The 15708-nt window shown below is 48.3% G+C and overlaps 2 protein-coding genes across 4 annotated transcripts in view; both read right to left on the minus strand.

Annotated features, from left to right (window-relative positions):
• Positions 1–1133: 1133 nt before the first annotated feature.
• On the minus strand, positions 1134–2718 carry Cebpe (CCAAT enhancer binding protein epsilon). The gene is given in 3 exon segments (XM_047541851.1): positions 1134–1472; positions 1474–1596; positions 2207–2718. Coding segments are annotated over 3 exon segments (846 nt in total). The 5' UTR covers positions 2717–2718; the 3' UTR covers positions 1134–1259.
• Positions 2719–7837: 5119 nt separating this feature from the next.
• Slc7a8 (solute carrier family 7 member 8) overlaps positions 7838–15708 on the minus strand; it is a 57468-nt gene continuing 49597 nt past the window's right edge. For all 3 annotated transcript variants that reach the window (XM_047539778.1, XM_047539779.1, XM_047539780.1), the window contains 4 exons: positions 13666–13762; positions 11673–11822; positions 10417–10594; positions 7838–9908 (listed from right to left, as the gene is read on the minus strand). In XM_047539778.1, the coding sequence (XP_047395734.1) occupies positions 9742–9908; positions 10417–10594; positions 11673–11822; positions 13666–13762 (592 nt within the window). In that variant the 3' untranslated portion in view covers positions 7838–9741. The remainder of the gene's footprint in view (positions 9909–10416; positions 10595–11672; positions 11823–13665; positions 13763–15708) is intronic.

Consider the following 15708-nt stretch of genomic DNA (forward strand, 5'->3'; position numbering starts at 1 on the left):
TGAAATGGGTACCAAAATTACTTCCATTTTGCAGATGAGGAAGCTAATGCAGAGATAGGAGAAATAACTGGTGCAAGGTCACACCACCAGTAAATAGCAGAGGGAGATGCAAATTGAGGCTCTTAATTATGGCATTCTTCTGCCTCCTAGGCTGTAGTTCTGTGAAAAATAAAGTCTTTAGATGTGCGGGTTCACAGGCACAGGCACACTGTCCTCCTTTTCAATATCAATGTTCTCACATACAAATCAGGTCTTCCAGTTGGGTTTTTCCCAGCTGATAACTGATTCCTCTTCCAAACACTCAGATTCTCCGGTTTTAGGGAACCAGAGCCCCAGGGGATGAAAGGTAAAGATGGAAGTGGTTGGGTGGGAGCAATGGTGAGGAATGTCAGTCCAGTGAACTGAGGTTGTGGAACTGGAGAGAAGATAAGAATGCTGGATCTAGAGCTAAGGGAAGGGGGCTGGAGTTGTAGGTCAGTGGTAGAGGACTTGCCTAGCATGTGTAAGACCCTAGGTTCAATCCTCAGAACCACATAACAAATCAATAAATAAAATAAAGGTATTGTGTCCATCTACAACTTAAAAAAAGAAAAAAAAAAGAGCTAAGGAGCCATAAGTATGGCAGAGCCATAGGAATTTTCCTTGATCACCTGGAGCAGGAGCGTTCGGACTACACCTTCAGATGAGAGAGCAGGCTGGCAGAGGAACTGCATGGTGCTGAGATTGCCCTAGCAACCCCAGGGCTCCATCAGCAAAGTATCCACAGCTGCACCAGGGTGTGTGTGTGTGGTGTGGGGAGCATGCCTTCAGCTTGCAGAAGGACAGAGAGGGTGGCTGGGGGGAATGGCAAGATAAGGGGAGAGAAGAATAGTGACACACATGATCTGGTTGTGTGGTAACTGTGAGAAAGTTATGGGTAGAATATTCTATTGGCCAAGAGACAAGACATATGTAGACCCAGGCGCATGGCATTCCCTACCCTCAGGGTCCCCTGTGCTAAACATGTGCATGCACATGAAAACACACACACACACACACACACACACACACACACACACGCCCAGGCCCAGTGAACAACCCCAGCACCAAATCACAGTGCTATTTATTCAGAATCATTATGGGTCCTGCCTTCCTTAGCCATCAGCTGCCATTGTCAATGGTCTATATCTTGGGTTTGGCCTGCGAAGGTTCTAAGGTCCCAGAGTGAAGATCTCCAGCGTCAGGTCAGGGATCTAGTGCCCACAGTTCACCAGTCAGGTTCAGCTGCAGCCCCCAACACCCTTGATGAGGTTGGCAGCCTCAGGGATCTGGCGGAAGAGGTTGCGGAGGGTGTCCAGCTCCTGGGTGAGCTGCTCCACGCGGCTGCGCAGGCGCTCGTTCTCTGCCATGTACTCCAGCACCTTCTGCTGCGTCTCTAAAATGCGCCTCTTGGCCTTGTCCCGGCTCTTGCGCACTGCTATATTGTTGCGCTCCCCGCCGCAGCCGGTACTCCAGGCTGTCTTTATTCACTGCTTTCTTGCCCTTGTGAGAGGGGCCAGCTGGAGAGGGTGCTTTGAGGAGGGGACTGCAGGGGGGCGCAGCAGCAGCCAAAGGGGCCTGGAGGGGAAGGAACAGAGAGACGGAGAGATGAGGGCTGACCAGGAGGTCAAGTGGAGGCAAGCAGGAATCTCAGCAGCGGGGGTGGAGGGACGCCTTGGGGGCATCAAAGGAATCTAGGTTTCTGAGCCAGCTCCTGTCTTCAAGGTAGACATGTCATTACCCTGCCTTGGTGAAAGACGGTAACCCGATGCAAAGGGTCCTCTGCCTGACACCAAAATTCCCTTTCCTGCTCTCACACTCTTCAAGGACACTTTTCCTCCATTTATCTGTGGTGAGTCTCTTGTTCTACAATGGACAGGCATTTCCTCTTCAGAAACAGGAGGCCAAGAAACAAGAAGAGGGGCATGGTGGGCAACAGGGAAGCTTGGTAAGGGGCCTGACATCAGGGCAGGTCAGTCAGTCACAGGGGTTTCAGGACAGAGTGGAGTTCACAGAGAAGGAAAGAGGAGGCTCATGGTCTGGTCGTGAGCACAAAGAACCTTGGTTGAGTCCATTTCACAGAGCAACACCAAACACAGACTCAGCATAAGCAGAGACCTCCAAGTTCCCCCATCCACAAAGCCTTTGCTGCAGCCCCTGGGTAGCAGGGAAAACTGGTTGCTCTTACCTTGAGGACACGCATGGGTTGGCCAGGTGCTGCCAGGGTTGGGGGCAGGTGCATGGCTGTCTGCCCACAGTGTGCCACTTGGTACTGCAGGGGATTGTAGCTGCCTCGACTAACTCCTCGGCTGCCCTCTGGACCCCGAGGCTCCTCCTTCACGGCCACAGCCCTAGGGTCGTAATTCCCTGGGCTGTTGTAGATGCCAGGTCCCAATGCCTTCCTGTCTGGGCCGAAGGTATGTGGGGGATAGGCGAAGGGCCGAGGGTCAGGAGGCAGGTAGTGGGGAAAGGCAGGGGTTCCAGGGACCTTAAGGCCTCGGGTCTCAGGCGCTGGCTTCATGGCAAAGAGGTCGGAGAGTAGTTGTTCCTCCCCAGACTCGATGTAGGCAGAGAGGTCAATGGAGGCCTCATGCTCACACATGTCCCCCAGCTCCCCGGGCCCAGCTCGGCCCTCTGAGAACTCAAGTGGCTGCTGGCCACCCCGGGGCTCACACTCATAGTAGGTCCCGTGGGACATGGCTGGCCCGCCCCTTTGGCTCCCCGCCCCCACCCCCCGGCCCTGCTCTTGGGGCACCCCTTAGGATGCTCAGCCTGCCCTCTCTCGATCTCCCCCTACCCTAGATCTGCCCTCTCTGGTCTCCTTTGTCACCCACTCCTGTGCGGCTTCTCTCCTCCCTCCTCTGCTCTGCTTCCTTTTCCTTCCTCTGCAGTCAATGCCTCTCTTCTCTTCCCTTTTTTCCCCTCTCTCTCCCTGGGGTGACTCAGGGAGGGGCAGGGCACACCCCAGAGGGAGGGATACAGGCCTTTGAGAAAGGGGGGGCCCTGGCCTAGTTAACAGCTGGAGCACTTTGGTGAGGTCCAAGCCAGGTCTGGAGATGTGCAGGAGCAGACCTTTTGGAAATGCCTCCCCTCCCTTGAGCTCAGGGGATTCCAAACCCTTGCTGAGGATTCCAAATCTACACCTCACTCTGAATGTCCTCCTCCTTCCAACTGTGCAGAATGAGATGCCAATTCAGAGCGAATAGAGAAAGCCTTCTTCCAGTGCCGACCCCCAGCTTGGTCTGAACTCCTCCCTTGACACGCCTTCCTCTTGGTCCCCGGTCCAGAGCTGAGCTCCACCTCCCCCGGGGGGCCGTAGGTTCCTTTTGTAGCCCCACCTCCCAGATTAGTCTTTTGAGTGCTGGCCAGGAGGAGTTGTTTGAGGGGCTTTGGAAGTAGTGATAGATCCTGGGAACAAGCCTCGCACAGAGGCCTGTGTCCTGATGCGGAGTGTGGTCATTTGCTAGGTTTTTGCATGGGGCCTGTGCAGTAGCCCAACACTAACATGTTTCCAGCCCTCACTACCTCTAGCAGTCTGGCAGTCTCTGACTGCCTGGGCACAACTGAGGTGCCTGGTTAGGACTTGGGCCCTGTTCCCCAGGCCTGGGGGTGGGGTACTGCCCCCAGAACCTACAGACATACTCCTCTGGTGGCTCCAGCACCTCTCTTTTCCAACCGTCCTGCACTGCAGGAGACCCACTTTGCCCCCCACTCTGGGTCTGAGGCTGTGCCTCCCACTTCCTGTGCCCTGGGCTGCCGGCTCAGGAGCTCGCTGCAGCTTGGTTTGCTGTCTTTCCTTTTGCATGGCCGTTGTCTGACCTCCAGTGCGTGTCTCTTGGGTCCACTTCCTCTTGGAGGCTTGAGAAGCCTTCTCTTTTGTCATAACTTCTTCCTGGTGCTCTGCTTCAGGGTCTCTAGGAGGAGCCCATAGCTCCCTCTTTGCACTTCTTAATGTTGTGCTGCCCCCACAACTCTTTACTTTGGGAACTCTCCACTCGCGCCTGTGGGAGACACCTGCTATGGCCCTCCTTTCACCTGTGAAGTTTCATCTTCAAAAGGGACCAAAGGTCCAGTGAAAAGAAAAGGACACATAGAAATATGTTACTGGCTCTTTTATCACCAGAAAATGCTATGGTGTCTTGTGGAGAGGGGCACTGTATAGACTGGGTCACTGTGAGTGTGCCACAGTGGGGCACAAGTGGATGGGCTATGTGTCGCACAGCCAAGTCTAGATAGCATCCTCCTTCCCATCCTCCCTATCCCCACACCTGCTCCAGGTGCTTTTTTGTGCACAGTTTGAAGTATGGCCAGATATACTTTATCAAATAGTTCTGACCTGGCATGCTCCCAGATACAGATCTCAGGAAATAAGATATGGAGATTTTTCTTCATTTCAAAGGACCGGTGCCAAAAGAGGTACCAAAGCCAAGATACTTCAGTTTGGTGACAGTGCCTCATTTGACCACTAGGTAGCAATATTGGCACAAAATTCCAGATTTAGGGAGCCACTGTGGTTTGGAATCAGGTGGCCAGCAGAGGGAAGCCTTTCTCAGCCTTGGCACTGGCCAAGACTGTTCTGCATTGGGAAGAGGAGATGCGGCCAGAATGGGGGGTTGCAGTCAGGTTACCAGGATGGGAACTTGCAGGCAGGCTGGGAGGAATTGTGTCAGTGTTTTTTTCTCAAGGAGGAGAAATTCTCCTCTCTCTGACTTTGAAATAATGCTAATGGTTAGGGCTTCTGTTTTCCGTTAAATTATGCTTTTTTTTTTTTTTTTTTTTTTTTATCATTGAAACATTCGCTTTTCCAAACTGACCATTTTGCTGTAATTAAGTAGGAAGGAAGGCAAGGCAGGCAGTATTTTTATTCTTGCTTTATCAACAATGAAAACAAGACTGAGCTGCCCAAGGTCATGTGAGAATGGCTTACTGATTTCAGAAAGGGTCATGGACTTGTAAGTGAAATGGTCTGGGGCTGAAGGGATGGGGAAAAGTTTGCTGTGTGACTCAGAAACTCCTTTAACCTCTATGGGCCACCACGGGGAGGGGGACGTCAGTGTCAGTAGCAGTGAAGTGGGTGCTGGAGGAAGTGTGTTTGTGTGTGTGTGTGTGTGTGTGTGTGTGTGTGCGCGCACACACAAATAGAGCCTGCAGGAAATGAGAAAGTCAGAGCTTGGACCATGGTGAGATAAGGGATCTCAGCCCCTGGCCTCCCTGGTGAGTGCTGATATTGCCTGCACACTGCCATCAGTGTTGCCCAGTAACTGAGTGCTTGACGGGGACAGCAGTGCTCCTGACGTCAGGGCAGTGGAGGGGGCTCTTGACAGGGAGGACAGGAGTGAGGTGGGAAGGTAGTAACCATCGAGGGCTCCTTGGGGATTCTTGCTCAGGAGGGGAAAGAATTCTTTCCTGGGCAGCAAGATAATTTTCCCTTCGCTGCTGCAGCTGCTACCTGTTTGGATTATCTAAAATAATGAGTGTGTGTCATCTCACACTCTGTGACAGCTGTCCTTCAAGCACCATCTCCTTGGTGAACCAAGACTTTTCCAGGGGGAGCGGATTGAGCAAGGCGATGGAGTGTCAGAATGGGCTCAAACCGGCCTTTGTCACTTATTGATGACCTTGGGGAAACTACTCAGTTGTAAAATGGCAGGAGTAATGCTTCCTTCATAGGGTTAATTAAACTTTGAAAAAGATAATACATGTAAAGCAACTAACTGGTCTCTGTAAATGTTGATCTCCTATCTCCCTTCCTCTGATCTCTCTTTGCAGGTTTTACTGTGTCTCCAAAGCAGACCCACTACCTGCTGCCTTGTATGACACCTGACTTCCACAGGCAGGCTTTGAGCACACAGGTACCAGGCTCGGCCATGTGTCATATACATTCTTGGCTTCTTTTCTCTGGTCAGTTGTTTGCTCTTTGAAGTTTGGATTGAATACATCTTTTGGACCTCTTCAACTGTGGTGACCTTATTTCCTTTATTTTTACTTATTTATTTTTATGTGGTGTTGAGGATTGAACCCAGGTGCCTCACATGTGCTAGGCAAGCACTCTTTTACTGAGCTACAACCCAAGCTCCATATTTCCTGAATTAAATTAAGGACAGGTGAGGTCAGGTGAGGAGGCACATGCCTGTAATCCCAGTGACTCAGCAGGTTAAGGCAGGAGGATCACAAGTTTGAATCCAGCCTGGGCAACATAGCAAGACCCTGTCTCAAAATAAAAAATAAAAAGGGCTGGGCATGTGGCTCAGTGGTAAAGTGCCCTTGGGTTCAATCCCCAGTAACACACACACACACACACACACATACCTTAGGGGGATAAAAAACAATTGAGGTCTGTGCTGACTTTGAAAATTCAAGAATAAATTTGCCGTTCCCACAGCATATAGAAAAGTCCTTGGGCACAATGATCAGAAAAACATTTGTTGTGTGACTACATTAATAAATTAATGCACAAGTCAGCTGTGATTTCAGTGACTTCCAAAAGGTTCCCAAATTCTCTAGATTCAGTGTGTTTGAAATTCCTAGCATTAAAGCGATTGGCAGGGTTAAGACACAGGAAAGGCCCAGGTTAAAAATAAATGCATGTCGCCCAGGAGGACACCCACTTTTGCCCATCTGACCAGGTTGAAAAGATCAGCAGGTATCACTTTACAGAGAAAGGGGGGCCCCAGGGACAAGTGTCTCCCTGGAGTGAGAGGAGAGTGGGTAGGGCTGGACACCAGAATGGGGTGATGCAGAACTGGGGCGGGCCAAGGAGAGGAAAAATATATTTGTTGAGGAAGGGGGGCTTGATGACAGCCTCCTGCACAGGACTGGCCTCTTCCCTTTGGGGACAACTTAAAGCCAGAAAACTGAGAAATTAAAAAAAAAAAAAAAAAATCACACAAAAAAATAAGATTGAGAAACTGAGATTGTTCAACTCTCTCCTCTCTCTCTTTCTCTCTTTCAAAATATTGAGTAGAAGTGACTTGCCCAAGGGCACAATTCTGTTCAGTGATTAGCCTGGGCCTTGGAGCCAAGTGTTTGGGCTGCCAGCTCAGTGCCCCTGTGGATGGTGAACTTCCAGCCTGCCTGGAAGAATGACAGTCATAAAGTAGGACAGATGGAGTCAGGCCAAGACCAAAAGTGGAGGCTTTCCACCTGCCTGTGTCCTCAGGGTCCAGATGGTGATGTTTCAACCCCAACCCCCCCATGGACCTGACCTCTGTCAGCAGTGCTCACTCTGGAATAATGCTGCCCCAGAACAGGCTGCTGGGAGGCCTGCCCAGAAAGGGAAGGAGGGACAGAGCAAGTACTGGGTCTTGTCCCATCACCTTCCTCCAGCAGTTAACCCTAGACGCCAGGAGGAACTTGGCCTACCTTAACATCTCCTCTTTTCTATAGTTCCTCCTAGGTTTTTTCCTAGATGCTTCTATATAACTGAGTGAACCAGCCTCACCTCCCAGCATGCTCCTTGGGCCCTCTGAGTCTTTCCACAGATGCAGCTCATCACTTCTTTTCTTATTCTGCTCAGTACGAAGCTTTGCTGCCAGACTTTGAGGGGCACCAACACTACTTTTGCCTCCCTCCACTTGCCCATGTCCCACTTTGGGTTGTGATTCTTCCCAGCTAATCTGCAGGCTCTCAGGATGGCACAAAGAGCAGGAACTTAATAACATTTTGAAATCCACAGGAGGAATGAGAGACGATTGTTGGTTTGTGGGGTCCCTGAGTCCCAGGGACAGCAGAGAGGTATGGAGAGGGAGTTCTTAGGAATGTCATCCTGGAAGGAACCCACAACAAAAGAACTTCTAAGAAAAATGCCCAGTGATTCTGATTCTGAAGGTCATTTAATTATCAACACAATCAACTTTATTTCCATTTAAAATTTTATTACATGAAAAGAAAGAAGAAAACCTCAAAGGAAACAAAACTTTAAAACCTAGACCAACTCAATGACATAGTGTTATCAAGAGTCTAACTCCACCCCCCAAAACAACCTTATATTTAAAAATCCAAAAGAAATAGAAATACTAATTTCAAAAATATTTATCCAAAAAGTAAGGCATCCACTTTACAAAAAACAAAAAAATAATAACAACAACAATGGAAGGAGGGAGGAGACTGGAGGAATGAGAAGAGAAGGAACAGGAAGATGGTCCTCTGGGAGCCCGGCCCAGCCCAGCCCAGCCCAGCTGGTGACCACTCTGAGGGCCATAACTCAGTCCACATCTAGCATCTCACCAACTATGGGGAAGCAAACTGGGGCAGGAGTGACTCCCTGGGTATTCCAGTTTAAGCAGATGGAAAGTGGGAAAGGAAATCTTGCTTGGGATAAAATAATTCTATGTCCCTAGCACAGCAGATGGGGTGGGGAAAGACACTACAAGATCAGGACAAACACCATCCACTTCTTTGGAGTACAGGGAAAGGTTAGAACCCGCATACCACAGGTGCTTTTCTGAAGATATTCAAAGTAGCTGCCATTGTGCCACTGTTCTCTCATCCTACCCCAAGATGGGATGATGGTGAGACCAGAAAGGAGGGAGGTGTCATCTTAGCTGGGGGAGGGGAGGAGAACTTGACTTCAGAAAACACTCTCTTCCCTGAATAGTCCCCCAACCTGTGGAATGGGCAGGTCTGGGGAGGTGGGAAAGCACCTTCCACACAGGGAAGGCATTTAATACCAGGTCTGTCCTGAGGGTTAAGGGAGTATTTTTAGGCCCAGTTCTTGGATGGGAGGTGACTTAAGGCTGGTTTGGCTCTGATTTCAGGTCTGAAGGCTTGGGGATCCTTTGCACTGGGCCCCTGAGCCAATGTCCAGGGAGGAGGAAAGGGCATGCCTGGTGGCCAGCAGCGCTGGCTCCGAACGAGTGTATTAAGGGTGCAGCTATGGGGATAAGAGGGCCACTGAACCTTCCCATGGAGGTGGGGAGGGAGGAAGAGCAGAATGGCTTTTTCTTTAGGAGAGGTACATGATACTGAAAATAAAAAGCCTTTTTGGCTTTGGGAAGCTTTGGCACCACTTTGAGGGCAGGATGCAAGAGGCAGGGGCAGGGCCGAACTTCTGCCATCTTAGCCTTTCCCATTGTGTTCCACAGGCCTGGCTTGGGATTGGGGCCACCTTCTTGGTCCTCAGCTTGATGGGAACGAAGTGCCCCAAAAGGAGCCTTTCTTGGATAGGGAGCCCAAGGTGGGTGGGTGGAGGAATGGTGGGATGGGGGGAGGGAAGAAGGCAGAGGGAAACATCCCCTGTACTTTTGGGTCCCTGGTGAACAGAAAGGGGTATGGGTCTCTCTAGTTGACCTTAGGTGGTGACAGACTCTCTTGAGTCTGTCTTCCCCAACCAACTCACTGTGGTTCTCTCTGAACTGGAACTGAGGCCTGCTCTGGGCTCAGGGGTGGGGAAGGAAGGCAGTAGTGAGCTCAGGTACTTAAGAGATACCTGAGGGTTGGCCCTGGGAGGGAAGCCCTGTAGGGCACCCTTGGCATCTCCATTCTCTTCTAATGGAGCATGGGCAACCCTGGTGTGAGGGCCCTAGACATAGGCCCTGGGACAAGAGACTGGTTCTTTGGGTACAAATGTCAGTGTATTTGTTTCTAACTTCTCACCACCCACACACAGGTCCTGGTCCTGCCTGATGGAAGCAGAAGGGTATGTGTGTGTTGGGGAGACCCAGGAAGGGAAATGGCAGAAATCAGGATAAGGGAGGGAATAGCCAGCTGAGGGGATGGTGGTCCTCAGGGCTGGGGATGCTCCACTGAGTCCTGGTCCTTGGTGGGAGTGGGTTGGTAGATGGCCTGCTGCTGTTCCTCCATGTCCTCACTCACCCTCCCCGTCTCTAGTCCCCGCTCCATCTGGGGGTACACGACCACACACATCTTCTGGCTCATCAGGGTTATCAATTCTGTGAAAGGAGACCACACAGAAACCAGGTCAGTGCTGGGTGTCCTGTCAACAGGGCCAACAAGGCCATGGCCTTAACCAGCTCTCCACCCCAGGTTTTGCCTCATCAGAGCAGCCAGTGCCTTTTGGAGGTTCCCTCCCTGGGAGATGGCCACCTCATCTGCCTCCTGCATTTTCTATCAGCTGCCCCTGACTCACTAAGACCCCCAGCTTTCCACCTTCCTCATGCCCACTGAACAATCAGTTCCAGGGTCTGCACTGATCTATAGCCACCCTGGGGCAGCTCCTGCAGGACAACTGGCAGGCTGCCTGTTCTCCAAGGGCTAAAGTCTATGTGGAAATCTCAGCTCTTCTCTGCTTAGGGGTCTCTAGAAAGATCTGTTGTTTCTGTCCCCAGTTCCTTCTCAGACCCTGTGGGTGAAGGTAAGCCTAGGCTCCCTGATCCTAGGGGAAATCCCCGACCAGATGACTCCATCCCAGCCCAGGAGTCCTTGCCTTCAACAACTCACCAATGAAGTCATTGAAACACTGGGGCTTGTGTTGCCAGTAAACACCCAAGAAATAGACAGGCACTCCAGTCAGCATGATGGCCAGGCCAATGCCGCACACCACTGGCTCTGACCACAGGCTAAAGACCAGCAGGAAGGCCCAGAACAGCAAGTAGATGACAGGGAATAGCAGGTTGATCTGTGGAGCAGAGGCATTGTGAGTTGTGTGGCCCCCACTGTCTCCAGGACCAGGAACCCTCTCTTTTACACCCACATCCTTGAGGGCAAAGGCTAGGCTTCACTCAGTTGTGTGTTCCACACCTTGTCTCTGACAGAGCAGATGCTATGTCAGTAAATGTTGATGAACTTGGACAATGGGACAGGAAGAGGATGGGGGAAACCAGGGAGGGAGCCATCCTCCTTGCTCATGTCCTCCCTCCCTGGTAGGGGTCAGATAAGGCCTCATCATCCACGCCATGTGCCTGTGACAGCCAAAGAAGTCCATGAGGGTTGAGAGGTTTGCTGGTATGTTCCTATGTCATTTGCTGAAGTTCTAGGTAGAGGAGAGGCAGGAAGGAAATGACTTAGGTCTGTCTGGCTCCACTTCTAGGCAGGGCCTTCAACTGGGCACACTATGGCAAATGCCCATCCCTCTCAAGTGGCTCAGCCCCAATTTGTTTCTCTTAAGCAATTTGAGAAAATAAACCCACCAAGACCCAAGAAATCAGGAAAGTGAGCATGGCACAAGGCAGGCTTAGGCCTTTAGAAAGAGCACCAACTCCACAGGTTTCACCCCTCCTCACTGACCACTTGTGAATCCTGATTCCTCCTCGTCTGCCCTGCTCAGAGGGGATGAATGTGATGGGGAGATGAGGTTATTTTACTTCCTTTTCAGTTTACTAGTCTGTTTACTTGTGGTACTGGTGATTGAACCCAGGACCCTGCATATGCTAGGAAAGTGCTCTATCACTGAGCTACCCCCAGTCCTTTTTATTTCACTGTGAGACAGGGTATTGCTAAGTTGCCCAGGCTGGTCTCAAACTTGTGATTCTCTTGCCTCAGCTTCCCAAGTCACTGGGATTACAAGTGTGCACCATCATGCCCAGTTTGCTCTGGTCTTATCTCCAGTAGAGAAAGAAAATGACTCCCGTTTACACACTACTACCATTACAGAATTGATCATCTGTGGTCAGCAGTCAAGAATAGAGGCAATTCAAAAATGTGCACTGTAGCTAGAACCAGTGGAGGAGGGAAACTCCAAAAGGACATTCTCTCACCTTGATGGGACGGAGGATGTCAGGCTTCTTCCAGCGAAGGACTATCAGTCCAGCAACTGTGACCCCATAGAAGAGGTAGTTGATGAAGCCCACATAGTTGATGAGTGTGTACATGTCGCTGGTGACTAGCATCAGCAGGGTGGAGATGCACTGGGAAAATGAGGGGGGTCGTCAGTGATCAGAAAGGCATTTGGAGACTGGAGGAGATGTTCAGAGGTCAGGAGCAGTTCCCCTCCAGGCAGACTGTAACTTTTTATAATGGATGTCTCAAGACAGAGACTTCACAACTTTTAATAGCCCAGGTTGCTACTATACCTTTGTTACTAGGAAATTTCTTACTTATTACAGGGGTAAAATAAAAATATTTAACCACTGGTATGGCATTGGAACTAACTACTCAGAATAGACACTTGGATTGGCCACACAATTCCCACTGACTTGATGCCAGCCTGGTCTCATTTATAGTTCTCCCTGATTATAGCTCAAGGTAATTTTTTTTTAATCCCTTAGGGAAGATCATTAACTACAGATTAGGGCTTTATTCTTGTTCTCACCCTTATCTCCTGGCTGAGTCATCTAATTTGTTTTCCTTCCTTTTTTTCTTTAAAAGCAAATGTTAATTCATTTAACCCTCATAAGATCTCTGAAGTTTTCATGATGCACTTTCCAACTTCAAAATCATCTCTGTGGCTTTCTCAGAACATGCAATACTCTGATAATCTGTAAAGGTCAATGTGAGATCTGATGGTGAAAATAATCAAAGGTTTTTAAAAAAAAGTTTTGTGGTACTGGGAAATTAACTCAGGGGTGCTCTACCACTGAGGTGTATCCCTCACCCTTTTTATTTTGAGATAGGGTCTTACTAAGTTGTCCAGTCTGGTCTTGAACTTGTGAACCCGATCCTCCTGCCTTAGCCTCCTTAATAGCTGGGATTACAGGCATGCATCACTATGCGCTTCTTGAGAAGGTTTTAATGGATGAATAGGCCTGATTCTGGCTGTACTAGTCTGGCAGACAAGTACATCAAGAGTACTTTGAGAAGGCATGTGACCCAACTGTTCTCTCCAGCCATCTCCTGTAACTAACCAATCAAGATGACCTTCATTCTGTACCTGAACATTCTGAAACATCCCCAATGTTGTACAATGCCCTTGACTCCTAGGAGCTCTGTTATCCAATTTCTAACCACTTTTCCAGTGGGCCAAAGTAATTTTTAATGTTTTATTCAGGATATAGAAGAAAAAATAAAACTCAATAGACTTAATGAGGGGCTGGGATTGTGGCTTGATGGTAGAGTGCTTGCCTAGCATGTGTGAGGCACTGGGTTCAATCCTCAGCACCACATAAAAATAAATAAATAAATAAAAAGTATTGTGTCCATCTACAACTAAAAATATTAAAAAAAAAAAAAGACTCAATAAAGATAAGTCTTTGCTCCTTCCTTTAGTTCTCTCTAAATGAGGCTACTCTAGGGACATTTTACCCCCATGTCTTCCCCATCCCACATTTTCTTTTCTTTAACTTTGTTTATTAGTCTTCCTCTATGATATTTCTTATTCGGTGTGCCCTTTACCCTGAATTTATTTCAATATAAAGTTTTCCAAGAGACTGACAGGGTGTCCTGGGGAAAGAAGTTGGATAGGGAGAAGCAGGCATGTGCAGTGAGTAACCAGGCGCAGAGGACCAGAGTTGCATTCCTGGTGCCAGGAGGTCAGGGGAACAGAACTGTCTTTGTGAGGTCATAGAATCCAAAGGCAGTCACTTCATTCTGCCCCAAAAGGATGGGAGAATGAAAAGAGCCTAAGAGCCTTAAGGTGTTTCAGAGTTGGGGTCTTTTCCTCATTCTAACCCTTGATATTGACAAAGCCAATGAATACATTTGCCAGATTATCTAAGGTCCATTAAAACCTAGGAGCAGATCAGAGGATGACATGGACATTTGTATACAAAGAGGGAGGGAATGTATAGGGCCAGCAGCATGAGGGGCCCTTACTGTGAAGATCAGGGCTGGGATGGGGGTGCAGCGCTTCACATGGATCATGGCCAGCACGCTGGGAAGGTGGCCTTCTCTGGCTCCAGCAAAGAACAGCCTGGCAAGGAGAAAAGCAAGTCAGCCTGGGATAGCCCATGGACCAGCAAGCCCGGGCTCCTTCTCCATGCCCACCTTTTACCCATACAGCAGCACCCCTCTTCCAATCAGAAACCCGCCTCTGCATCACACCTTCTAGCCCACTGGTCCCAGGACTCATGTTCACAGGTGCAGGTGCAGGCACACCACAGACAGCTAATGGATGAGTGGAGAGGTCTGCCTGGCTCAGGGTACTGATGTGGCATTGTTGCTCTGCATCACTTCCAATGCCTGCATGGCTGCCTGAGCAAGCCCTCTCCTTTGCCTAGGGTCTTCATCCCTTTAAAAATGTGCCTCCCTACCTTCAAGGAATAAAGATTCCCTGATATACTGTGACTGAACTGTATGTGGAAAGCTTTAAAAACATTCTTATCTTACTCAGAGTCATTACTTCCGTGGAAGTGGGGAGCAGGTGGTGGACTGGACAGGGGCAGTGGGGACCTGGGCACATGGGATATGTTCTGAATGTGGTTATGTGGCTGTCTATGATTGTCAAAACTCATCAAATTGAGCACTTAGGATCTGTGCATTTTATTGCATGCAAATCGTACTTAAAATTTATACCCTTAGAGCTACTTATTCTACTCCCAAAAATGCCATCCTAAAGAAATTAACAGAAGCTAGGCATGGTGGCACATGCCTATAATCTCAATGACTTGGGAGGCTGAGACATGAGGATCACAAGTTCCAGGCCAGCCTCAGCAACTTGGCAAGACTCTGTCTCAAAATAAAAAGAAGGCTGGGGATGTAGATCAGTGGTAAAGTGCCCCTGGGTTAAATCCCCCGTACAACAAAACAAAACAAAACAAAACAAAACAAAACAAAACAAAACAAAAGGGCTGGGTTGGTGGAAGAGCATCCTGGGATCAATCCCCAGTACTGCAAAAAGAGAAACAGACAGTGAGGTGGTGAAAGGTGTGTATATACAAAGACATTCTGATGAGAAGAAAAAAACTAGAAATATTCTAAATGCTGAAAAGTATGAGATTGATTACATAAAATTTATGGTATATATAAGATAGAAAATTACAAAGTCATAATGTTTTTTGAACAAAAACTGGTTACATAAGAACATGCTTACAATACAACACTAAATAAAAAGAGCGGAGAGGAAGCTGTGATTCTAATTAATTTAAAAATTATGTAAGCTGGGGATATAGCTCAGTTGGTAGAGTGCTTGCCTCGCATGCACAAGGTCCTGGGTTCATCCCTAGCACCACACAAAATTAGTTATGGGCATAGGAAAATATACTAAAATGCCAACTGATTACCTCTGGGTGGTGGGATTGTAAGATTAATTTTCTTCGTTAAACATTATAGAAAATTTTTTATTTTTGGTGCTGGGGATTGAGCATGTTATGCATGGGCTCTACAACTAAGTTATGCCCCCAACACTTGAAAAAAATTTTAAATTCTCAAATGAAACATTTATAATCAGAACAATTATATTTAATTTTTAATTTCTAATTTATTCATTTTTTTCAGTATTGGGGATTGAACCCAGGGCCTTGAGCATACAAAGCAAGCACTCTACCACTGAGCTACATCCTCAGCCCCAAAATTTTTTAAAGATTAATTTTCTTGAGATAATTATAAATTTACATATAGTTGTAAAAAATAATATAGGGAGAACTTTACCCAGTTTCCCCTATTGGTAACATTTTCCAAAGCTAAAATATAATAACATGACTAGGATACTGGTATTTAAAAATTTTTTCTTTATGGTGGTACTGGGGATCAAACCCACAAGAGCTCTATCACTGAGATCACTGAGCTACATCCCCAGACTTTTTATTTTTGAGACATGAGCTCACTAAGTTGATGAGGCTGGCCTCAAAATTATAATCTTCTTGCCTAGCCTCCTGGGTTTCTGGGATTACGACCAACTAAAAGTTAATTTTAAAAAGA

Source organism: Sciurus carolinensis, chromosome 2, assembly GCF_902686445.1.
Source record: "Sciurus carolinensis chromosome 2, mSciCar1.2, whole genome shotgun sequence".
NCBI lineage: Eukaryota > Metazoa > Chordata > Mammalia > Rodentia > Sciuridae > Sciurus > Sciurus carolinensis.